At 53.4% G+C, this 24,779-nt stretch overlaps 1 protein-coding gene across 3 annotated transcripts in view; it reads right to left on the bottom strand.

Moving 5' to 3' along the window:
* Positions 1-24,779, bottom strand: part of ARHGEF10 (Rho guanine nucleotide exchange factor 10) — a 58,508-nt gene that overhangs the window by 12,931 nt on the left and 20,798 nt on the right. The window contains exons 7-25 of one of the 3 annotated variants that reach the window (XM_065946584.1): positions 24,639-24,695; positions 23,405-23,568; positions 21,046-21,162; positions 18,370-18,484; positions 17,227-17,333; positions 14,753-14,830; positions 14,342-14,521; positions 13,556-13,672; positions 12,638-12,730; positions 11,760-11,930; positions 9,900-10,045; positions 9,503-9,681; positions 5,123-5,238; positions 4,635-4,762; positions 4,374-4,474; positions 4,099-4,220; positions 3,383-3,469; positions 2,529-2,731; positions 1,829-1,986 (exon numbers count right to left, since the gene is read on the bottom strand). In XM_065946584.1, coding sequence (XP_065802656.1) covers positions 1,829-1,986; positions 2,529-2,731; positions 3,383-3,469; positions 4,099-4,220; positions 4,374-4,474; positions 4,635-4,762; positions 5,123-5,238; positions 9,503-9,681; positions 9,900-10,045; positions 11,760-11,930; positions 12,638-12,730; positions 13,556-13,672; positions 14,342-14,521; positions 14,753-14,830; positions 17,227-17,333; positions 18,370-18,484; positions 21,046-21,162; positions 23,405-23,568; positions 24,639-24,695 — 2,439 coding nt within the window. The remainder of the gene's footprint in view (positions 1-1,828; positions 1,987-2,528; positions 2,732-3,382; positions 3,470-4,098; positions 4,221-4,373; positions 4,475-4,634; positions 4,763-5,122; positions 5,239-9,502; positions 9,682-9,899; positions 10,046-11,759; positions 11,931-12,637; positions 12,731-13,555; positions 13,673-14,341; positions 14,522-14,752; positions 14,831-17,226; positions 17,334-18,369; positions 18,485-21,045; positions 21,163-23,404; positions 23,569-24,638; positions 24,696-24,779) is intronic. The other 2 variants (XM_065946586.1, XM_065946587.1) reach the window with 2 other exon arrangements.

Below are 24,779 nucleotides of genomic sequence, written 5' to 3'. Positions count from 1 at the left end.
TATCAGTCCACACAGAACAGAAACACTACTTTGAAATGATACACACCCTTCAACGTTCACTGTAGCATTATTTACAACAGCCAAGACACAGAAGCAACCTAAGTTGCCGATGGATGAACAGATACAGAAAATGTGATTATGTATAGGCACAATGGAATATTACTCAGCCACAAGAAAGAATGAAATCTTGCCATTTGTGAGAGCATGGATGGACCAGGAGGACTCTATGCTAAGTGAAATGTGTCAGAGAAAAGGAAACACTGTATGGAAAAGGAAACACATATACAGATTCCACTGTATATGTGGAATCTAAAAAAGCCAAACTCGTAGAAACAGAGAAGAGGGGTGGCTGCCAGGGGCTGGGGGTGGGGGAGACAGGGAGATGATGGCCAAAGGGCACAGACTTCAGTTATAAGATGAAAAGTTCTGAGGATCTAATGCACAGCATTATGTTTACAGTTAACAACATACTTGAAACTTGTTAAGAGAACCGACCTTAAATGTTCTCAGAACAAAAAAAGCAATTGCTAGTACCTGATGTGATAGGGGTGAGAGCTAGTAGGTGGTGGTGACCACTTTGTAACACGTATGTGTATCAAGTCAAGACACGGTGTACCTCAAACTTATATAATGTTATATGTTAGTTATATCTCAGTAAACTTTGTGGGGAGGGGGGGTTGTTTAAATTCACCCAGTAAACAAAAATAAAGTCTGAAAAAATTCATTAACACTGGAAGAAACGGACATAGACACCCCAAATCAAGCTGGAAGGCTTGTTAGACCAGACGTATCATAGTCATTTCAAACTTTCAAATAGTCGATAGCTCCCATGAAATTTAAACTCTACTGGAGCAGCAGAAAAAAACAACTTGAGTGAGTGATGCTGAACAAAGGTCGCAAAGAGCAGCAGAGAGAATCCCATGATAAACACTCATGTGATTCTAAATAAACAGGTATTTAAACATGAATCACACCGAGCAGGAGCGAAACAATGGGTCCTCTGCAGAGTAAACCCTCCACGAGGGGCCCTGGATCCTGCCGTGCGCCTCATTCTCTGCAGGAGTTCAGTGCAGGCCGTAACTGGCCCTAGCCCGGGACCGCGGGCTTCTGCTCTGGGACGCAGTGAAGCATGTGCAACAGGTGGTGCTGTGCTGGGCAGCCTAACCCTAACTCAACAGCTGGTGCTGTGCCAGGCAGCCTAACCCTAATGCTAACCCAACAGCTGGTGCTGTGCCGGGCAGCCTAACCCTAACGCTAAACCAACAGCTGGTGCTGTGCCGGGCGGCCTAACCCTAACCCTAACCCAACAGCTGGTGCTGTCTGGGCAGCCTAACCCTAAGTCAACAGCTGGCACTGTGCCGGGCGGCCAACCCTCACCCTAAACCTAACCCTAACCCAACAGCTGGTGCTGTCCGGGCGGCCTAACCCTAAGTCAACAGCTAGCACTGTGCCGGGCGGCCTAACCCTAACCCTAACCCTAACCCAACAGCTGGCGCTGTGCCAGGCGGCCTAACCCTAACCCTAACCCAACAGCTGGCACTGTGCTGGGCGGCCTAACCCTAACCCAACAGCTGGAACTGTGCTGGGCGGCCTAACCCTAACCCTAACCCAACAGCTGGCACTGTGTTGGGCAGCCTAACCCTAACCCTAACCCAACAGGTGGTGCTTTGCTGGCCTCTACCCACGTCCTCCCTTCAGGACCGAGTCACGAGAGCCTCAGGATACAGGGTGGCAGGTACTGATGGGACTGCCGCTCGGCCCAGGGTGAACCCCCCCTCCAGACGCAGCAGTGACACTTCTGCTCGCAAGCGCACCCTGGGACACTCACCGTCTGCTCTGGCGTAGACAGCCACAGCGCCGTTGACCAGGCCAGCGTATAGGCTCTGGGATGTGCAGGCCAGGCTCATGACCGTGGACTTATCCGGGGTGAAGAAGTGCTGTAGCCGCACCTTCTTGCAGCCTTGGCTGCTTTTGTAGATGGAGATGCTGAGAGACACATCACCCGGTGGACGCATGCTCACACGGAAGGGCGTGAGCACCGAGCAGAACCATGTCCACCCCAGCCCGCCCTTCCCCACCTCCTGCTCCTTCTGCAAACACCTGGCTGCACTGAAAAGGCTGCTGACCCTCTGATCTCTCTTCTCTTCTAAAAGAGAAGTTCTGGGTTCTTTTTTAAGCCTAGTTCTTCCTACAGATCTAGGGACTTCACACTAGGAAAGTCAACGCAACTTCCCTTTCAACTCTGAATGATGCTTAGTGTGAGGTTAACACAGAGCACATCTCTGTCTCATTCTGAAGTCTAAGAGTGATGTGCACTTAGAAGCATGAATCAGCAGGAAGTGTGTCTGCAGCAAAGGGCAGCAGGAACTCTCCCTGTAAGGTGTTGCCGCCCCATGGGGTTGCCCAGGAATGTCCCACGCATGGGCTCCTTCAGAGTCGAGTCCCAGCCTGCTCCACCCTCACCACACAGACCCCAGCGAGCTGCCACGGTGGGTCGCGGCAACGCCCAGGGCCAGGGGCACGCTCACCTGCCCTCCTCCGTTCCCAGGCAGACGGCGGGCACGCCCAGTGCCCGGCCCCCGCCCTCAGGCTCGTGGGGCCTGTCCTCGGCGGGCACGTACGCCATGCACAGCACGCGGGACTCCACGTTGAAGCACTCGATTACTTTGGGGCTGGAGTTGTGGAAGGAGACGATGGCGATCTGGCCCATCTGACTGGTACAGCTCCCGATCTAGGGGTCGGTGGGAGAAGTGAGCGGGGGGCTCCCACGGGGCCTGCACAGCTGACCCCCCACGGCCGCAGCAAAACCCAGCTCTGGAGTGGGAACCAGCTCCCAACAGCGTTGAATGACCTCCCACGTATGCTCCCTCTGTGACTCTCTGTGTTCAATCAGGTAGCGTTTTCCTTTACTTAAATAAGGACAGAACAGTTTTGCTCTTGTAAAAGTCACGTTTATATCCTTTAAAACCTGAACACCTAGCACCACACGAAGGCAGAGGCCCATCGATAAGTAATTCAAAGTCTGGAACTACGGACTAGAATCAATCTTAAACCAGGCCTTACCTAAGAAAACAAGGATACAAAAAGAGGAAAAAAGGGGTGAGAAATGTCCCAGTTGAAAAAAAAACAAACATTTAAATACTTCTATTATTTAAATTAGTTGTCTTTGGATTGAAATTAACTGCAGAAGTTTTATTTGAAAAAGAAAAGAGAGAAAAGCATTTCACTCTAGGATTGTCCTTTTCCCATCTGGGACTTTCATGTTTATACCACACTGATGCCTAACAACAATCTACGGGACAGCCCTGTCTGTCATTTTCTCATTAACTGTGGATATGGATTCTTCACGAACCTGCATTAAAGACAAACAAAGGCATCTTACCCACAGGAAACCATGAGCCACGGAAAACGAGTCTGACTGATTCTCATTATTCAGGTATGGCTCAGGATTATAAACAGCACATTCAATCTAAAGGGGAATAAAATAAAAGACCCAAATTTAAAATGGGACTCAGAAGAGGCTGGAAAGCAAGTCTTTTAACAGATAACAGTGTCTGACGGACGCCACGGAAATGACAAAGACTAAGAGAGGAAAAGATGGGTGTACGAGTTGCAGAAATTTGGTTTTTAGATGCAAACACCTGTGTGCCCGGGGGCTGCATCCCCACGGGGGAGGCCACATCAACAGGCCCTTGCCTCTCGTAGGGAGCGGGTTCTGCCACTGGAGGGGTCCCCATAAACCGAGGGAGCTCCAGGTCTGAGTGTCGGCCAGAGACCACATGGGAAAACAGTAACATGTCTCTTAAAGAAAGATACACCACGTGTCTCAGCGGTCACAGCAGTCACTGGCCACAGTGCCTGAGCGCACAGCACAGGCACGCAAGTATGAGGCCACCTGGAGACGGGGTGGGCCCCACTCCCCAGGCCGGCAGAGGGCCCCCAGCTACGACCCACAAGGGAGCCCAGCCGCCAGGCGAGGGGCCTGTGAGGAGGGCGGGGCAGCGGCCAAGACAAGCAGGATCTGGCCTGAAGCACCCCGGTCCTGCAGGATCGCTATGCACGCCAGCCCGGAGGCCACGTCTAGGCTGCCTGGCCCACCTTGAACTCCTGCTGCTTGGCCACTGTCACAGGCATGTGTCCCAGGAGCAGCGGGTGTCTCTCCTTCCTGATCTGGTTCCCGTCGTCCTCCACGCAAAACCAGCCCAGGTGGTTCTCCTCCTCTGCAGCCACCGGGGAGAGCCAAAAGAGGTGAGGACGAACCCCTCCTCAAGCTTCCTTCCCAGCCGCAGTCTGACCCCCCCGGGGGTGCGCCCATCCTAGCAGAGGAACATGTGCTGCCCCTGATTTCATCAGCTGACCTCAACCCGGCTTACCTAGGGCGAGCTTGGCCATCTGCAGGCTGTTGATCCAGGACTCCTTAATGGCGGGAGTGAAGGTGTTGAACACGGCGGTGAAGAAAGTCGGCCGGCCGGACCTGCAGGGAGAAGGGAAGGCCGTTCACTCCACAGGTGAGCTCCAACACGTGAAATCCAGTCCCAGGGCCTGCCTGTAGGATTCGGTCCCCGAACCGCGAAGACGGGCAGGTAGGGACAGAGGACCGAGCTTGCTGCACCCCCCCGCTGAGGCCCACTGACTTGTCCTGCTTCCCCGGGAGCTGCAACTGCACCCGGCAGCAGTCAGCCGCCCGGATCTCTTCTTCCTTCTTCAGAATCAGCCTCTGCAAGCCGGACATCCAGTCCTGGGCCACCGACGGGTTCAGGTTCTAGGAGACGCACAAGCACACGGAGTGGTGTGAGTAGGCCAGCACCGGACCGAGGGAGAGGAAGAGAGCGATGCCGTGACATCAAAGATCCAGGGACACCAGAGACACTGATCACGTCAGGAAAAAGGCTCCTACGGGAGGAGGGCCACACGGTGCCAGGATGTTTCTAAGGGAACTGAGGCTCGAGTCAACCTCAAGGCGAAGACAGTGACACTGGAAGGCTTCAGCTTCTCGGAAATAGGAGACACAGTCAGATCAAGGCTTGAAGAAACTCCAGTCCTCCCTTCCGGGTGGTGGGAGACATAAGTGACGGTGGTTTAGAAACTAAAAGAGGATTTAAACCCAAGATTCGGCTGTCACCTGATAGTTCCCTTTGAGGTTTCCAACCAGCTGAGTGATATGACCGATGACGCTGAGGTCATGCAGCAAGTTTTGCAGGTCTTGATACAGCTGCCCTGGCCCCATGTAGCCTCGGTCTGCAACACAGGTGACAAAAGGCGCATGCTGAGGACTGCCCTGGTGCTCCAGTGGCTCTGAAGGCAGGGGGCCCTGGTTCCATCCCTGGCCAGGAAGCTAGATCCCACATGCTGCAACGGAAGATCCCAAGTATGACAGCCAGGACTCAGTGCAGCCAAAGAATGCTAAAAAATTAAAGCACACAAATCTCAGTGTGCTCCCGCCAGGGCTTGAGGAAGGAGACTCGAGAACAGAGTCTAGTTCACCCAGAATTTTGTAAATTCTGCGACAGGCTTGAAATCTCAGGGTTGGAAAGCCAAGTGGAGTCCATGTGGCCAAGGACACAGTGACTGTGTCCAGAGACCCCCAGGGGCACGGACCGGGGCCTGGCGGATGTGGCCGGCGGCAGCTCTGTGCCTGAGAGCCCCGCATCACCCCAGGCACCCACCACATAGCGGGTGCCGGGGGCATCCAGGACCAGGGATCTCCAGGTGGGGGGAACTGGGCAAAAAGGAGGCCGCAGATAGACACCAGCAGAGACAGCGAGGACGTCCCCGGCTCCTGACGGGCACGTCACCCCGATCCACCACAGGTCTCCCTGGTCTGTGCCTGCTCCCGGACAGGGAGGCGCTGCAAGTGGCTGCCGGTGCCGCCACACAGCCCCTCTGCCCAGAGCTGCAGCCGCGCCCAGCCCCGAGCATGCGTCTCCCCTTGGAACAGAGGCCCAGCCATGCCTGTGAGCTGCCAATCGTGAGCATTAAGTAACTACGTAGAAATCAGTGGGGGTGATTTTCCCACAATGACATGCATCAGAATTTGCACATGACTGCTCCCGCCTGCTGAAAGGTTTCAGGAACCTGTCCTTGGGACAGGCCGGCTGCCTGGTGGCGATGCCTTCCCCATCTTGTGTACACATCTCTGAGGGTCTGACAGCTCACCCCCTGCCCCAAAGGCCCCCCAAGCATCCGCGCTGTGGACACAGCCCCTCAACACCTGCCACGGTGCCCACCTGGCACAAATTCTTGCAAACTGAGGGTGGTCTAGGGGCCACTTGTGGAAACTGAACTGAGATTATGAATCCTAAATGAAGAATCCAGTGTCACCTTATTTTTGCCATAAGGGAAATTTATTTCCTCATAAACCCGCCTCCTGAGATAGCATGGAGCAGAGTTAAACTAAGATGCAGTGGGCACAGAATTTTGCAAAATAAGTTCCTGAACTTAAGCTAACCGAGGGCCTCCAGCTTGCAAGGCTCCACACCTGGTGGAAAGCTCAAGGCCTCACGTGGCACCCCCCAAGGACAGGCAGGGCGTGGGGCGGAGGCGCCGCCCAGCCCAGCCCTGCAGGGCCCTCCGCCCACAACTGTGGTTGCCGGGCAGGGAGGCCCACGCTGTCCCCACCACTCAACAGCAGCCCAGCCTGCAGTGCTGAACTTCAGAAAAGAGTCATTCAAACAGCAGAACAGTCACGTGAACATCAGGGAGCAGGGTTTCTAACTCAGCTTCTCAAAATAACTTGGGATGAGAAGCGTGGGAGCATCAGGAGAGACAGCGGCGAGGGCGCTGCAGCTGTTCTGTGAAAACTCCGGCACGACCGAGGCAGCCAGCCAGCGAGCGGCTCACGGACGGGAGGCTCCCAGCTGCCCAGACCCACCGGAGGAACCCCAGCGCTCAGCCTGGTGCTGGGGTCAAAGGGCAGAACCTGTGCATGTGGGGAGCTCACCGTCCGTCCCACAGGACCGGCCCTCCCTTCAGGGTGAACCTTGACAAACCCCTCATCACTGCTGCCGTGGGACGAATACCTGGACCATTTTCAGCGTCTCTGTAAGCGCCGGACAGCATCACGCTCTGTCCCGGAGCTGGGAAAAGTCCCAGAGGGCCCTGACCTGAGTTCTGTCTGCCCACACTTACAGAATTAGCAGACTTTAGTTCTAACCGAGAAGGCCTTTTAAAGACCATTTACTCCCCCGCTCACCTTTCGCAGCTCAGAGCTAAAAATTAGACCCACTCCACAGTTGGGGAAACCACAGAGGTTCCCACACTAAACCAGGTGAATATCCAGCCCCACAGTGCTGACCGTGTCTGTGTGCAGAGGACCCCAGGTCAGCACAGCCCCCGACTCCAGGTTCAGCACCCGGCACAGCCTGGCCCCCCACCATCTGTTCACCGTGCACTTAAAATGGGTGAACCGTGCTGTGTGAGAGTACCATAATTTTAAAAATTAATAAACGCTTAAAAAATTAGCACATCTGACACAGAACCAAGACTATTAAATGGGAGGCAGCTCTGCAAAGCGCCCGTCCCTGGGACACCTGGGCCGAGACCATGCCCGCCCCCCAATCTGGAGTCTCCCCGTCTGGAAACCTGCAGTCAGAGGCCCGCCGTCACCACCATGCATGACATGGACCCGCTGAGGACACACAGGTTAACTCTTTCTCCCTGAGAGGCCAGCATTCCCTCAGCATCGACAGTCAGGGTCACTCTGCTCTCCTCTGTTCCAAGAGGAGATATTTTACTACCTTATCAGCAATGATCGTGTTTTCCTTCTCTGACCTTAGGCTTTCTTCTCCAGCGTGCGACCATGTGTGTAATTGAAACCGAAAGAGAAAGAGGCCCATTGGATAGGGATGGGTCGAGGGGCCCATCTCCATGGCAACTTCTCCGGTCCCGGGGTCTATCTGGGGGCCACTCAGTGGTCTTGGTCCTATTTAAAGACTTGGCAGTACTGCCGGTTGTAAGGCCAGAGCTGAACAGCTGGACAACCCTAAATTCAGAATGAAAGAAAAGGTGTTCTCTGCAAAGTGACACAGCGTCTTCTGACGGACAGTGAGGACTGTGTGCCGGGCTTGCTGGGGCAGGTGGGAAGTTCCTGGGATCACCGAGGGCTCAAGTGCAGCAGTGAACTTAGTCTGGGTTTTTTCTTGCGTGTAATACTTTAAAAATCAAGTCATCCTGCGTTTTGCTTTTTAACTCTGCTGACTTGACTCCTATTCTAAGCTGGCTCAACATGAACCATAAACTAGAAGACAAACAAGAGAACACAGTGTTCCCATGAAAATAGCATCTATTTCATGGATCGAAGGCATCCCTGGAGATCTGAACACAATGAGGTGATCGTGATCACAAACACATCTTGGGCTTGCTTCCATGGTAATAGGCACAGAAACATCATTTTTATTCACAAAACCAAGACGTAATAGGATCTGCTATCCTTCCAAGACATTTAACTAAATTTTTAAGAACTTTCAGATCTTCATGTTGCTCTTATTAAGTAAAAACATTAGTAATCGAGTCAATTTGGAGACTATTTCTCCCTCCCTCTACTCCTCAGCTGGTCCCTCCTTAGGAAAACTTGTGATAAAGTCTGGTATTTTGGTTATTACTTGAGACGGTACGCACACTGTTTAAACAGCAGCATTAGTTTTCATCAGCAATTCAGGAGTCTAAGAGCACATGCACACGGAGCTGGCTCCTCAAGGAGGTCACCAGATGCATGACTGTTAGCATCAGGCCAAGAAGAAGAGCAAACAGTGAAGAGACCCCACGTCAGCAGGGACCCAGCAGTCACTGTTTCCTGTCCCCCCAGACCCAAGTGAATGTGCGTGCTCACTCGGAAAAGCTACACCTTTCAAATGCTGCCTCCTTTTGAACATGTCAGAAGCAAAACAATCTAAAAACTTACCAAATACACTTATATATAACATTATAACATTAAATATAAGGCTCATTTTATATATAAAACAATTTATGGGAAGTTCCCCTTCACTGTACTTTAAGTACTCCACAATTCAGGGGCTGAGGCCAATGAGTGAGTACAATTTAGCCGGGTTTTAAATTGGAGTAAAAAAAAAAAAAAAGCAGAAGATGAAAGTATTGACTACGCCTGTGACACCAAGTTCAAATCCTAGGGTCCGCAGTCCCTTTCCTAGCAGTCTCCGTGTGCAGGACTGCTGAGCGCCGCCCGCTGATGGGCCCTTCCCCAAGTCCTCTGTGAGGGGCACAGGCAGGCGTGCCCCCACGGAGACGGAAAGACACGGCGGAGAGCCGAGCCCACAGCCCAGCCCACGCCCGCTGGGGCTCTCTGCAGCCACACCACATGCCTTCTGCAGTTCAGGGTGGGGATCAGAAAGACTGATGGCATCCCAAGAGCAGACCCCCTCCCAACCTCGAAAGAGGACCACTCAGAGATGATCCGCCCGCTGGCGTGTGTCCACGCTACCCACGTGTCCCCTGTAAGGACTGCGCCACCCACGCCTCCCACCTCAGCCCCGGAAGCGTCACTCACGGGGCTTGGTGCTGGCCGCCACCAGCAGGCTCTCGGGCGCAGGGCCCACAGGACAGCGGCCGCCCTCCACCGCGCCCTCGCCACCGCCGTACTCGACCACCTCCGCCTGCCCGAGCGGGACGCTCCACTTCAGCAGGTACCTCTGGCCGGACATCACCGCGCCGCCGTCGTGGGAAGCGCTGTGAAAGGTGGGAGCCCTGGTTTCAGCAACCACGGGGACCTATCTCCGGGCTTCTCTTCCCAGGAGATGCTGCAGAGACTGCCCCCCCACCCTGCCCGCCCCCGACATGCTCACCAGCTGTGCTCTGTACACAGTGTCCGCAGGAAGCGGACATGCCACCACCTGCTTCACCCGTGACCAGAGAGCTCCCGCGGGCCAACACCAGAGCCCACTCACCGGGCGCTGACCGTGGCGCACATGAGCACGTCATTGAGCATGAAGAGCCGGCGCTCCTTGGTTTTCATGATCTCCCCCCGGTCGTTGTAGACGGTCTCTATCACGTCGTCAGAGCGGATGAGGTAGCGATTGCCGCTGCTTAGAAGCTAGGTGTTCAAAGTCCATCAAGGAAAAGAAAAAAGATGAGAAAGAAGCCTCATGAGAGACACGAGCAGATAGCGTCCAAGTTTTATAGATTCTCTTTTCTTTACAGAGAAATGCTGTGTTCCCAACCATACTTCGTGCATGTACAGCAGAGAGCTCAGAAAGTGGTTTTTAAAAAACATTTTTGCTTTGCCTTAAAACCATGCCATTCTCTTTTTTATTTTAACTTAACTGATTTATTTAATGTTTGGCTGCACCCCGCGGCATGTGGGATTTTCTCTCCCTGACCAGGGACTGAACCCACACCACCCACATTGGAAGGCAGAATCTCAACCACTGGACCACCAGAGAAGTCTTCCATTTTTTTTAAATGAGTCTAAACAGTGGCAGGAACCTAACTTCCTTCCTGGAGCACAGTCTCTTCAGCTAAGATATGCTGACTCAGCCACGGAGGGCCCAGCTGTTTTCCCGTGTCACTCAATGCAACCCTTCTCTCTCAATGACTCCAGTCTTCAGGGACGGTCATCCCCACCTTTCCTTTACTCAGGACACCGTCTTGACCTGGAAAGTCTGTGGGAGTCTTTATTCTGTGCTTTTACTTCTCCCGAAGGATATCGTAGTGACCTAACACGCCGACTGCTCGTGGCTGGCCATGTTTTACTTGTCTGAGCCAAGCAAGACACTCTTGGTTTCCAAAGGAAAGGTGCTTCATATTCATTGGTAAAATGACTTAACTCATGCAGGAGGCAGACTTATTTTAGCGGTTCAGCCTGGTAGGAAACCAGACACCCACCCCGGCTGGCCGACCTCCCTGGGACGAGGCTGAATGTCACTGACTCCTCCATCAGTGATATGGCCCTCAGAGCATGCCGGCTGCCCTGGGTCCCCACACATTTGGGTACCATGGGGAAGCGGGACTTTAAACAACACAAGCCCTGCTGAGAACATCTGTGAACACTACTTTCTGCTTATAAAAATTCCTATACAAACCCTTTGGAGAGTCAGGGCAAATTTGAGCTTAAAATGTGTGACCATAAAGAGCTTGCAGTTAAATTATTAGGTGTCAGTATCCGGTAGGAAAGGACCCCTGCTGACAGAAACAAATGTGACTTTAGGAACAGAGACTATTATACATAATTCTTCAACATGGCTCGTATCCAGTAACTGCTTCCTGTGAATGAGAGCTTCAAATAAAAATGGCTCAGCCTACATGAAACTGGATTATCGTGGCAGGAACACAGCTTTGTAAACCTGAAGCTGAGACACAGCTCTGCAGAGGAGCCACCTTTACACTGCGTTCTGCATCCCTTCTTCATGACATATGTAGCTTGGTCCCACTTGGACGGGGCGGGTAAGACTGCGTGTGACTGCCTATGCTTCTGTGAACGTCCATGCTTCCAGCAAGACTAAGAGGGAACACTGCATTTTGAAAGTAAAATTCAACTAGAAGAGTGACTCTTAACCCTCCCGGGACCCTGGGTCCATCTGAGGACCTGGTCAGCCTAGGAGCCGCTTTCCAGGAAAAGAGCTCAACCAGGTGGGCTTTATGTGCACTTTTCAGGGTCTGCGACCCAGAGGCTCCCCATGGACCTTGGTCAGCAGCTCTGGGCCCAGGGACTCACCACCAAGGTCCCGGGGGATTAGTAATAAGTGGCTCAGAGAGCAACAGCTCGTTAGCACAAGCAGAAACAGCCTACAGAGCGGGAAAGCGTTCACCTTGTTCAGGTACCGCTCGTTGATGGCTTTTGCTATCTGTTTGATTTCACAGCGCTGATCAGCGTCTCTCTTCCTCTCGTTCAGCTTCTCCGCTAGCGTCTCGAGCTCCGTCAGTGCCATCTGGAGGGGGAGACGGTCGGGGTGTCCCCGGGGCGTGTTCTTCAGCATGTCCTTCAGGAGACACAAGGCAGGGGGAGGCAGACACGTGAGGCCGGGTGGTGGGTCACCAGGCACACCCACCCCCCATCGCGTGGTTCCAGCAGGGGTGGGGGTGGGGGCGGGGGCGGTGGGGAGGAGGGGAGGAGGGCTCTGGCATCGCATCGCTGCTTCTGGGGAGTAAAATAAGCCCTGGGAAAGGACAACCAACTCAGTGAATCATGCTTTGGCTGAACATTCGAAGCTCCTTTTGCAAACACAAAACTGACTTATTAAACGGGGGTGGGAAGGAAAACAAGATTGAGTTTCCAGGGAAGGACCCCGTGACTGGCTCGCCGGGACCTCAGAAACTTCTGCTCTGGTAATGGTCAGGCTGCGAGAGCGTGGAGAGGGGACCCACAGACACTCAGGATCTCCTTCCCAGTTGTGTGTCCTAGTGCTGGGCTTTGAGTGCCGTCCACTTGGGGGGTGCAGGGAAAGCCCCACAGGGGCACAGAGAGGTCACCTCCTGCACCCGGGCGCCCAACTCCAGATTCTGAGCCAGGTTCCGAGAGGGCCATCTACGAGCCAGGCGCTGTCACCTTGGTGACCTCACGGTCTGCCCTCCCTCCCCCATCCCGCCACTGCCAGGCCCACCCTGACGTAAGTGACCAGGGAGGGTGGGAGCAGGGCTGAAAGCCTGCCATCCACATGAGGACAGGGAGGCGCGGTGGGAGCCTCACCTGGAGCAGCAGGATGAACTGCGGGAACCTCTGGATGGGCTTCGTCATCAGGCTGTGCAATGTGACGCGGTCAGGGCTGGACTCCTGACACTGCTGTGGGGACAAGGCCCGTCACCCCGGCTCAGACCACGCTGCCCACCTGCCCACCCGCCCGCGTGGACGCAGCCCTGGCAGGAGCGCACACCACCCGCAGTGCCCATCAGGGACCTCCACGGCTTCCGGCAGCCACTCCTGGTAGGGTGGGGCACACCCCAGGGTCAGAGGAGGGGCAGACCCCAGAGCCCCTCCAACACCATGAGGCTCATTCTCAAAGGGTCTGCTCCCTACCCACCCTGGAGGCCAAGAAGCCCTCCGACCAGACCCCAGCGCCTGACCCTGAGCTGACCAGAAGCAGGCAGCCGGCCCCTGGGTCTGGGGTCTGGTCTCCACTTTCTGCCTTGACCCATCTGGCTACATCCCTCTAAGGATGTGCAAACAAAGGTGGTTTTCAAGAAGCTATTTTACCACGAAAAATTCATCTCTATTTCTGGTACTGATCCAATACCAAGGGTCCCATTGGTGCTAAAATCGTTACAATAAATAACATTATACACTTAGAAAATTTGGTAAAATTTCACTACAAAGTACTTGGCATCGAACCTGTTATCAGTTCAGTTCAGTTCAGTCACGTCCGACTCTTTGCGACCCCATGGACTGCAGCACGCCAGGCCTCCCTATCCATCACCAACTCCTGGAATCCACCCAAACCCATGTCCATTGAGTCAGTGATGCCATCCAACCATCTATCTCATCCTCTGTCGTCCCCTTCTCCTCCTGCCCTCAATCTTTCCCAGCATCAGGGTCTTTTCAAATGAGTCAGCTCTTCGCATCAGGTGGCCAAAAGGATGTTAAAAAACACCAAAAAATTTTAGTGTTTACCTTTAAAAATTCAAGGAAAGCAGGTTTTGTAGCACACGTTTTCTTAAGGATTGCCACAGCTGTGCTGAAATTATTCACATATTCACTATAAGCATCCAGCACCATGGATTTAGAAAACTGTAATACAAGAGAAAATCGAGAAATGAAAATAACGTAGGGTTCACTGCCTCTTTGCCAAGCTTAGGATGAAAGACCGAAACCTGCACTAACAACAACCTCTCAGCCACTGTGCTCTTTTCACGGAATAAATTTCATTAGGACTAAGTGTGATTTTTTTTCTTTAAGCAGACTTATTAGGAGCCTGTGGCTCTTACTCTGCTGACTCCAGGGCACTTTGGTGCTTCCTAGCTCAAAGCTGTGGCAGTTTGGCTGTCAGTTAAGAAAGTTCCTGACTACAGTAGTATAAAGATGACAAGTACAGACATTCTCCTTTGAACTGCTGCTGACCGGCACTTTGTGGACAGAAGGTCAGGTGCCTCGGTGTGCAGATGTCCTGGTATCCTGACCTGACTGTCCCCCGGAGATGACACTGTGTGGTCTGAGACACATCGGAGCACCTGAGCCTCTGGATGTTTCCACATGATTCCCCAGGTGCACACACGTGCATAGAGCCTCCTGACCGCAGACCGGCCTCCACGGGAGGTCTGCAGTGTTCGTCCAGGGTCAGTCAGGGTCAGCTGGGCTTGGGCCAACAAGAGACCCACCCTGAGGCATCCAAAAAGAAGGGAGGGGGCCCTGGAGCCCAAGTGAACCCTGCAGACCCTCCGCGAGCACCAGCCCCATTACCGAGGCCACGAAGACGTCTCCGATCATCTCCACCGAGTCCCACTCAGCCACGCGGCCGGCCAGCGCGATCTGGAGCAGGCAGTGGCACTGCAGCACCTCCTTGACCCGGAAGAAGACTGTCCTCAGCTTCCTCTCGCTCAGCACCTTGGGCTCCATCTCCCACAGAGGCTTCTCATATTGCTGAGGCAGAGATCAACAAGCATGGCCCAAGCTTTCCTCAGGTTCAACAAGGAACACAGAGAAGCTCACCCTTATAATTACATGTGTGTCCAAATAAACCACATGACTCTTGATGTCAATGCATAGACACAATTCTCAATCTTTTAAGAACTTTGCAAATTTGAGTATTTCATAATTTCAAAACCTATTTCATAGGTTCCTAAAAGACAAAACAGCGTGATATTTGAGTACCTCCAATATCCTCTTAAGAGCATCCACGTAGTTCTTCTCGCTGTCGACAATCGAGCCCAGAATGTACCTTCTTACGACCTGTTGGGATTTTGAAAACACAACAGTTAAAAACTTTCTCAGAAAACACAGCAAATAGATTTCACTTCTGTTGAGGCTTATCGATAAAGTTTCTCCATGTTCAAAACAGTACGTAAGGGAAATCTCCCAAGGCCTTAAAATATGTTAATGATCTACCATGATGGGCATAAAACATACTTCCCCATCACTACAATTCTGTTGTTTTTTAAAAACAACAAATTATAAACCACAACTCGAACAACACAGCCATTAATTATGGCATTAATAACAACTTCGTTCACTCATACAAGAATGATCTGTGTTCTGTATGCCAAGCATGGAGCTACATGGGGTTAATGTATACTTTGTGTACATATTAAGTTCAGAAAAAATAAACTTTCCCATCTTCCCCCCAAAAATGATATTAGCAACAGTTATCTAAAATCATTATTCCAAAGTTTTTTTTTTTTAAGCCCTTGGAAGGTGGAGGTATATTTCTGTTTTGTTCTCAGGCCATACAAAGCCTCCAAAGCTAGAAGCACAGCAAGTGAATCACCAAGGTCATTTCAGGAGCAACCCCCACCCCCCTCAGATCTGAGATGCCTGCACGTGAAGTAGTGACATCACTTTGGGGTTTGCTCCCACGACCCGAGGGCACGGAAGCATAAGCTTCTGGCCCGAAGGTGCCTGCTGGAGACCAGGGACGACACTTGGCACTTCTGTCCAGCTGACACACAGTTTGGAACGTTGGTTTTGCCAGTAAATGGGAAGTAGAGCCTTTAAAGCACAGCAAGGTTGCTCCTCCCCGCCCCCAGCTGCGCAGGGGGAGGCTCGTCCCAGAACTGCGGCGCCACCTGGTGGCAGGAGCCGCCCCTGGCTGCGTCAGCACCACTCCTCTCCTCACAAGAGGGGCTGCTCCTTCAGAGATGGCGGGAAAAATCAACCCTGAGGGACATCTGAGGAACAAAGTGACGAGTTTAAAGGGTGGATGCTTCAAAGCACACACAGATGTGTCTATGAGCCCACAGACCCCTCGCTCTGGACCACTCCCAAACTATAGAGGGTCAGATTCAGAGTCCCAGACACCGTCTCAAGTCTGCAGCCAGAATATCTGGGAATTTGGGGGGAATCTAACTCAGGTATGGACTTTCCTGGTGGCTCAGACGGTAAAGTGTTTGCCTACAATGCGGGAGACCCGGGTTCGATCCCTGGGTGGGGAAGATTCGCTGGCAAAGGAAACGGCAACCCACTCCAGTACTCTTGCCTGGAAAATCCCATGGGAGAAGCCTGGCAGGCTACAGTCCATGGGGTCGCAAAGAGTCGAACACGACTGAGCGACTTTACTTACTTACTTAACTCAGGTATTAAATACTCCGCTTAAGTCTTGAGAAGACTGATGTATCAGGTCAAAGGGCCTGGAATTGGTATCAAAACAACTGGAAAATAAAGATAAAACCCCAAATCTGCCCCGATCGCAGGGCCCCCGCAGGTTAGGACACCCCTCAGTCAACCCTGGCATATGGACAGCACGACCGGGGGCGGTCCCCAGACTTCAGGCTTCCCAAGATCCATGCACTGCTGGGGCGGGCAGTGTCCCGGGCCGGCGCTTACACCTGCCTCACGCAGGGCCTCCTCGCGCACGCCCTCCTCACGCACGCACGCACGCACGCCCTCCTCACGCACGCACGCACGCACGCCCTCCTCAGCACAAGCCCGCTCGCCTCGGCCCCGCCCCCACCCTGACGGGTCGCTGACGGTCTCCTCAGAGCAGCTCGCCATCTTTCCTGTCGGACTCGGAACGGACACGGAGGGTTTTCATGGTCTGCACGCCACACGCGTGCGTGCGTGTCATGTGTACGACGCGTGCATCTATTTCGACCATCACCTACCTGCCCACCTATGTCTGTCCAGCTTTGTCATCTACCTATGTCGTCGGTCGTCGCTCTCAGCGTCCATGAACTGCATCATGCTGCCCACGTGGGAAGGCTCAAATCACATCCCCGCAGGACCAGCAGCCCTTCCAAGGCCCCCTGCTCTGGGGTATGCCTTGGCCCCTCATGCCCTCCTGTCCTTTCACCCAAACATAGTCAAATGGAAACCACTGAATGTTTTCCCCTCCGCTACCTATGTTCAGAGATTAAGAAATTCGTTTACATTTGGCTGACTTCATGAGTTACTCGAAGTCTGTATTCTAACCTCACCATTGCACAGACGCTTCACACACTCATATCTGGTCTCTTGGCCGTCAGTGTGAACGAGCATAAGTGACTCACAAAGAAGCAGATCTTCCACGCGTGCTCACAATCACACGGGGGGGGGGGGGGACACCTAACATGTTTAAGGACAGCGAGGCCCGAGGCCAGGCGGACGGAGAGGTCAGCGTAGCCCTGCCGTGCCAGCCCCGCCCCACGCCCTACCTGCTGCTGAGACAAGCCTTCCGGCATGGGGGTGAGGATGGCTTCGGGGTGCTTGCAGTCCACGTCGATGAACACGTTCTGCTCCTCTTCAAGACAGGATCTGTGGTCTTAAAGGAAGACACGGTGTGCTAGTCTGACGTTGAAATGGGGCGCTCATAACACTGCAGGGCAGTAAAGCTGCTGTCAGAGCGGCGCCCTGGGCAGACACCTCAGCCCCAGGCTTCCTTCCCACCCAAAGATGAGTCAAGTGAAGCTTTAATAAACCCAGAAAATAGCCCCTCCCACAAGGGGAGCAGGGTTTGTCGATAATTGCAGTTTTTGATACTTGAAATCTAACTTCAAAAGGCAGAGGTGTCATTTGAATGTCTAGATGACAGCGCAGAAACACATATTTCAGTTTCTGAATCTATAACATACCAAAATCAGAAGCAAATAAAGGCAGTTCTGAGTCACTCAGAACCAACACTCCACAGTCAGATAAAAACGAAGGGAGACTCAGTAACCTCCTTTCTGCCTTTCTCATTAGAACTCTGAAAAAGCACAACTCCCCCCAGATCCAAAATTTTAGACCAGGGTATCCTTTCTGCCCCCTTCTGATGTCTATGTCAGAAGCTTTCTCTGTCTCCTTTATACTTTAATAAAACTTCATAAAAAAAAATTTTTTTTAGACCAAAACTAAATTCATTTCTAAGAACTTAGATGCAGCTAAGTAATCTAAAGAATCCACAGAACGGCTAGAAACCAGAAAGGCACAGGAATTTTTAGGTAATATTGAGATTATCTAATTCAAAGGTACATAAGCCCAGTTGCACAGAAAACTGTCAGAGGACCTTTAAAAAGCCAGCACACAGGATCCTGATCCTCTCTGCTCCGCCGCAATCCAGAAGGGGCAGGAAACACGCCCAGGGGCCCCAGCATGGTGAACGCATCCCTGCGATCATGTTCTATGATGAACGACCATGCTGAGAACCCAGGGGCTCCGGGAGCGACAGCGAAGGACCCCCATCACCCAACTGCCGGGAGGAGCCGGTTGGGGGAGGGTAGTGAAATCTACCACCTGGGAGAATACCACCACTTCCTGCCGCGGGGAGAGAGTCCCCCCACCCCGTGCACGCCTGGAGGGGACCCAGTGAGGAAACGCACCGGCAGAGATGAAGGATTTGGTCCTGATGAAGGAGCGGCCCCGCTTCACAGCAGCCTTTGTCTTCTCCAGCCCATCTTTGGTGCCCTCTCTCGCGGCCCTCACCAGTTTCTGCATCTGCAGGGAAGGGGGGCCGGGTAAGGGAGGCGGCTCAGTGAAAGAAAACTCCTTGCTGCTCTTAATCCATTTTAAAAGAATACTGTCAAGTAGTCTGGTCTTGAAACATCATCTGAAATTGGCTTTTTGATCTGGGAGAGCTGGCTGTTGTGTGTGGAGGACGGGGAGGTGGTTTGGGGCTGTTTTGGTTTCACTGGTTTTTTTAAAAAATGAATAAGAGACTTAAAAAAAAGAGCCCTTTCTTAGCATAGGTTTTAAAGTGTGTCCTTCTGTGTTTAAAAGTTGACCTTCGTTTTTCTTACAAACACTTGCCAAGAGCTCTGGAGAAGCCTGGGTGTGGAGAAACTGAGGGCATGGACATCAGGGGGTTTGCCCGAGATTAAAGCGCGGCTCGCAGGAGACAGGGGAGCCGCCAGCTGGAGACCCCTGCCTGGCCCGGCCGCTCACGCTGGAGGCTGGCCCGGCGGCTCACAGGCTCTTCATACTGACCACTCCCAGGACCCACTGCACCTGCGGGAATACCTGCCAGAATGTGAACAGAGAGACGGCCAGCCCGCAGGAAGGACCGGCAGAGCCACTCCTCTGTGGAGACTGCAGAGTCAGGAAGACCACCGCCCACCATAGGGGAGCGTGCTCACCCTGGTTCCCGGGGGCAAGTCCTGGCATAGTACTTAGACTCGCCACCAGTGCCCGAAGTCCCCAGCCATGTGCCTTGCCTTTTATCCACTTTTCTTGTCCTTTAGAAGCTAACCTTGGCAGTACTGGCCATCCGGCACCAAGTGATTGATCATTTAGAGAAAATCCAGATAGCCTCTTACGACACACACCAACACCCCTTCAGTCCGTCCACAGTGCCTCTACAGTCCTCCTGTGATCCTTCCCCGGCGGGTGGCGGGTGTTCAACACCTGCCAGCTCACCCCTGCAGCTGCGGCCGGGGCCGGGGCCTCCCAGCGCCAGGCCTCCAGGGCCACCGCCTGGTTGTGCATTTGTGCAAAGTGCCGCCGGCCGAGGGACTCTTGGGGGTTGAGGCTCGGCTGACCCAGCATCAGCCCGAGTGTGCATCCCAGATGCAAGAGTCATGCCCCTGCGGGTTACCCACTCGTAGGGCTGCCAGTCTGGTGCCGGACGTGCATAACTGCAGCCCAAAATGACCCTGCAGTGCCCCTCTGTCCCTGTGCCTCGGATGTGCGCCTGGCCTCCCACCCGACTAGATGGAAACCAAGCCCAGGTCACACTGTCTGGCCAACCCCACCCCCGTGTCCTATACCCACCACCACCCACCTTCGCCAGGTCAAACACAGCCAAGCCACTTCTGCCTCCGCTCCTGCACCCCTTCAACCAAACCTGGCCGTGTCTGGAGACCACCGTGGACAGCAGCCGGCCACCCCCTTCTCCATGGTGCGCGCATCCTGCCAGTGCACCCGACTGCTCAGCTGCCAGGCGCCTCCCCTTAGCTGCTTCCCCACAGTCTCCCCAGATCCTCCCTCCTTCTGCCAGACATTGCCTGCAGCCCGGCTCCATCCACGCTCCCTCCGAGTGAAGCCACACAGGTGCCAAGGTTCATGGAGAGGGAACGGCTGACCGGGGCCCCAGGGCCACCAGCCACATACTGGGCCCCACTCGCCTGCACAGGAGGAGCACGTGGCCGCCCTGGACAACTCGTCCCACTCTGCTGCTCATGGCACTTCCCACCATCCTTTCCTAAGGGTGTCCATCTCTTCGCTGAGCCAGTCTCACTCACACACCGCCCCGCGCTGCCCAGAAACTCCCACCAGCCTCCGACTATCCCCGGGGCTGCCACCTGTTTCCTGCCCAGGGACCAGCCTGATGCTGAGCTGAAGGAGATGCTATGATTCTGGGGGCTTCACTCCCGAGTTGGAAATCGTGGAGCACAGCAGTGGCATTTACAGGGATGTTTCTGAATGAACACCTGCCTCGGGCACGTGTCCTTCAACACCTGAACAAATGACAAACATCAGAAGGACGGCAAATACAGTTGAAGTGAAGTTACTTGACAGTGCTCTTTTAAAAACCATCTCAGACAGCAGACGCCACGACATTCAAGCCAGCAGTTCTCAGCGCTGCGGTCTCAGGAGCCCTTCATGCTCACAAAGTCACCGAGCAGCACCGAGGGCTTCGGCTTACCTGGTGCATTTATCTGTATTGTCTAAGGAGTTGAAATTGAGAAGAAATGTTGAATATTTTTTAAATATTAATTTTATAAACAACAAAACTATTTAACTTTACCTTAGCTAGGAACATTTTGTGATAAGTTACTATGTTTTCCGAAACAACAAAAAACGTGCACTGGTTTGCACATAGGGGAACCTGCCTCGAGTCTGGCGTGGAGCCAGAGGATCCTGCATCCCAGCGGGTGAGGGTCACAAGCCAGGAAGGACAGAGGCAAAGGACGTCCCGGAAATGACAGGAGCCGTCCACTGCCTGGATGGCCCTGAGGTTCCCTGGACCGCACCGTGAGAACCGCCGCAGCTCAGGTCTGAGCTTGCTCACTGAACAACAGTCTGCTTCTGCAGAAGCATTTCCAGCGGGAACCACACACCTTCAGTTCATGTTTGTGCTTTAGCTGCTGAATCTCTACCGCGCCCACCGTGTTTGCCATCAACTCTCTCATCTTTCTCTCATAGCGCTCCTTTAAGCGGGTTAGGTCATGGGAGAGCTACAGCACAAAGAGACACAAGCTTTTCACAACACGCTCTTCCCGCACTTTCAGGCTGTCTTACATTGAGAGGGCTTCAGCCGCATCTGGTGGGTGACGTTCACACACCAACGTCCTCCTGCCCCGGGCCCCCCGTCCTAGCCCTCCGGCTCTCGGGAAATAAACACACGAGTGAGTCAAACATGTCAGCAGAGGGCAGACTCCAGGCGAGCCAGGCTGGAGACTCCTCTGTGCTGAACTAGAGCAAGTAAACGCACAGAAAAATCTGGGCAGCAGCATGCGTTTACATTTAGTGAAATTAAAATGACCCAAAATGTAGAAATACATGTAAAATTATTCCTTTATGTCAGCACCAAAGCAGAAGAAACTTGAGTCCAACACTGACTCAGAGGGCATGGTTTGAAGACAGCCACATAAACGTCTAAGTCTCCACACTGACGTGACTTCCTCTGCGGCCCCCAGGGATGGGGTGAGGTCTCGAAACTGTGCTCGCATCATCACAGATGTCTCCAATGTGCAACCCAAGGCCTGTGCCTTAGTGAGCGTGTCCCATGTTCCCCAGACAAGGACATCTGGGCAATTTCTGATCCAGTCTAAGACTGGAGGATCAGTCTTCTTTGGCAGTTTTTGAAACATGACTCTTTAAACTAGGGAACTTGGGACTTGTTACAGCATCACCTGTCCTGTCCCAGAACGCTGCCCGCTGGCCCCTGTGAGGGCTCTGCGCTCGCGGCCGCCCAGCCCCCTCCGGCATGTTACTGTGGTGCATCTGGGAGCATGGGTCCGCCTGGACAGCCAGGAGGGGCAGAGTCTCTGCCCAGAAATCGTGCTCACAGCTCAAGGGCCATCAATGGACCAAGCCAGTTTGCACTAACCCCCCCGGCCCACTGAAGACGAAATTTAGGAGTGTCTTAATCACTCTCCAAGGCCCCCACTGGGTGTTCCATCCTGCTGAAATCAGGCCCCGGCACCACACTGAAAATCTCCATTTAAATTTGGAATGTTGGGCTCAGCTAGAACAAGCCAAGTGTCACCTTAGTCACCAGATGCAATTAAAACTACAGCTGTAACTTCACTCCCTGGTTAAGTCTCTTCTGATAACTCTGGTGACAGACGAGAGCCAGGTTCCTGGAAAAGCTTGTTAGTAATATTGAGTAGTTGGGGGACGTCCCTGGTGCTCCAGCGGTTAAGACAGCACGCTTCCAATGCAGGGGGCGTGGGCCTGACCCCTGGTCGGGGAACTAAGATCCTACAAGCCATGTGGCCCAAAAATACATACATAAATAAGGATCAGGTAGTTGGGTTGACCACCAGCAGTTGATAGAGCCTTCTTAAGTTTCAGGATGAGATTACAGAATATGTGAACCCCAAGTGCCCAAAGTGGCCTGTAAGTCACACATACATGGAGGCCATGCCAGGAGCCCACCAGCTTGGTCACAGGAGCTCAGGCTGCTGTGACTTGTGGTGATTTATCGACTGCGTGATGAGGAACTAGCCGCAGCCTCTGTTCACGTGTGGCCTGCACGTCAACCTCACACAGAACACGGAGTACCCTTAGGCGTGACCGTGGACAGCTGTACAAATCCCTCTTTCACCAACAGCCCAGACAGCCAATGACACGAGTAGTGGGGGTGGCCAGTCACCACTGGCCATAAGCAGTGCTCCGGTCCCCACCTACACCCGCTGGCCCTGGCATCAGCCCGGAATCCACTCCTTCAATGGACCCTGGTCTCAGAACTGTCCCGCTGAGGGAGGAGAGTGCCCAGCGGAGGGGGGGGGGGCTTTGTCCTGTAACATCCCCTGTAACACCATCTATTTTTACTCCTTCCTGTTTGTGCTCCGAAGGCCGAGGATCACAACATCCCGTAAAGGACAGCGGGCTGCGCCGTGCGCACCAGCCCGGCTCTCCACGCAGCCGGCCGGGCACTGGCAGTGGTGTGTGTACACAGCACAGATGCCCAGGGAATGCCTCCTTACTTCCTGAATACTCAGGACAGGGAGCTCGCTCGGGGCCTGTTGAGGGGTTCCGTTTATGTAAATTTCATTTTCCCATCCTGCCAGGACTATACTGTATGAAATAAGGGGCCTCTTCTCTTTTGCTACGTCAAGTGCTTTCCTCAAACCACACATCAACATCTTAAAAATCAATTATGTAAAGACTACGTGAACGAGGCGACCCCGTCCAGCCCCGGCCACACGTGCGTGTGGCACGCTGTCCCCTGGCACGCAGCGCGACACCTGCCTGCTTCCTGTGGTCGCCGCGCAGGAAGGAGCGGGGGACCCCACTCCTGCTCTCAGAGTCACTCTGCTCCTCGTAGCTCTCGAACTCGCTGGAGCTCCACCCGTACTCCAGAGAGCTGTGGCCGCCTTCGTCTCCGTTCTCCACGTCGTCATAAATCATCTCATCTGAGTGCAAAAACGCCAAATGACGATTTAAAACGCAGAGCTCCTGGCTGCTCTGTGCGTGTCTGCACCAACTGCCTTCTAAGCATATGATTTCTGTCATTCACATGGTCCCCTGGGAAATAACACTGAACCAGCCAATGTTGGAAGACACCTGAACTCTGGAGACACATCTCGAGGGCTAGGATAGGCTTTGGCTTACTTGCTGGGCGTGAAGGCCTGACCCTTCATCTGGGCCGTTCGGCATCAAGCTTTCTGGGTGCAGGGGCTCTAAGCCTGAGCTAACACCCTCCGAGGGTCAGAAGGGGTTCACTAACCCATCACTGCTCTCTGCTGCCTTCTGTGGGTTCAGCACCCCTTTCCCATGAAATGCAACATGGACTGTTCCTCCAGGCTCTATGGGCGATCAAACTCCCCAGTCTGTGTCTGATGCTGCCTGTGTCTCTCTTAAAGGACAATACTTTGGCCAGATGTGGAAATCTGGGTCAGAACACTGCCTTTTCTTTAGCAGTTTGGGACCATTATCTGCCTGTCGGGAAGTATGCTGTTCTTCCCGAACTGCGGCTCCTCCCAAGTGGCAGAGGCTCCTCCCCCCGCTGCTGTTACAAGATGGTCGAGGTGGGGCTGTGCAGTGGGGCTGTGCTTGGCCGGCTCAGCTGTATGCACCTCTGCGTGCATTCACACGTGACCCTGCTTTGGATCTGTATTTGCATAATCTGGGATCTTACGTCTGTAATCCCGGAAAATTCTTAGTAATCCCTTCTTCCATGACCTCCTGTACGTCACCTGCTACCTCCCGGCCTCCACGCCTTATCTTTCCATTCTATTTTCACATCTTTAACTCCTCCTGCTTCTTTCAGGTAATCCAACCCCCAGGGTTGGGTGTAAACATGCGCACAGGTGTGCACACACAGCATTCTACCCCACAGCATCAACAAGACATTGAAACCTTACAAAACACACCACAGACGCGCAGGGGCTGTGTGTGCCTAGGAGCTCCACCTGCCCACTTCCATCCAGCACGAAGCCGGTAAGCTACAGCCCATTAAACTCAATTTCAGACAAAACCAAACCTGGCTCAGAGTCTGAATTTTCTCTTGGCACGTCATCGTAAATGGCTTCCTCCGGATCTGGAAGGAAAGGAAAGGAGACTTTAGAACTGACCCAGACGCAAGGAGAGCAGTCTGCACTCACAGGTCCATGGCCTCCGGCGA

This window comes from Muntiacus reevesi, chromosome 10, assembly GCF_963930625.1.
Source record: "Muntiacus reevesi chromosome 10, mMunRee1.1, whole genome shotgun sequence".
Classification (NCBI taxonomy): Eukaryota; Metazoa; Chordata; class Mammalia; order Artiodactyla; family Cervidae; genus Muntiacus; species Muntiacus reevesi.
Note: the sequence above shows the minus strand (reverse complement) of the source record. Positions and strands in the feature narration are given on the sequence as shown.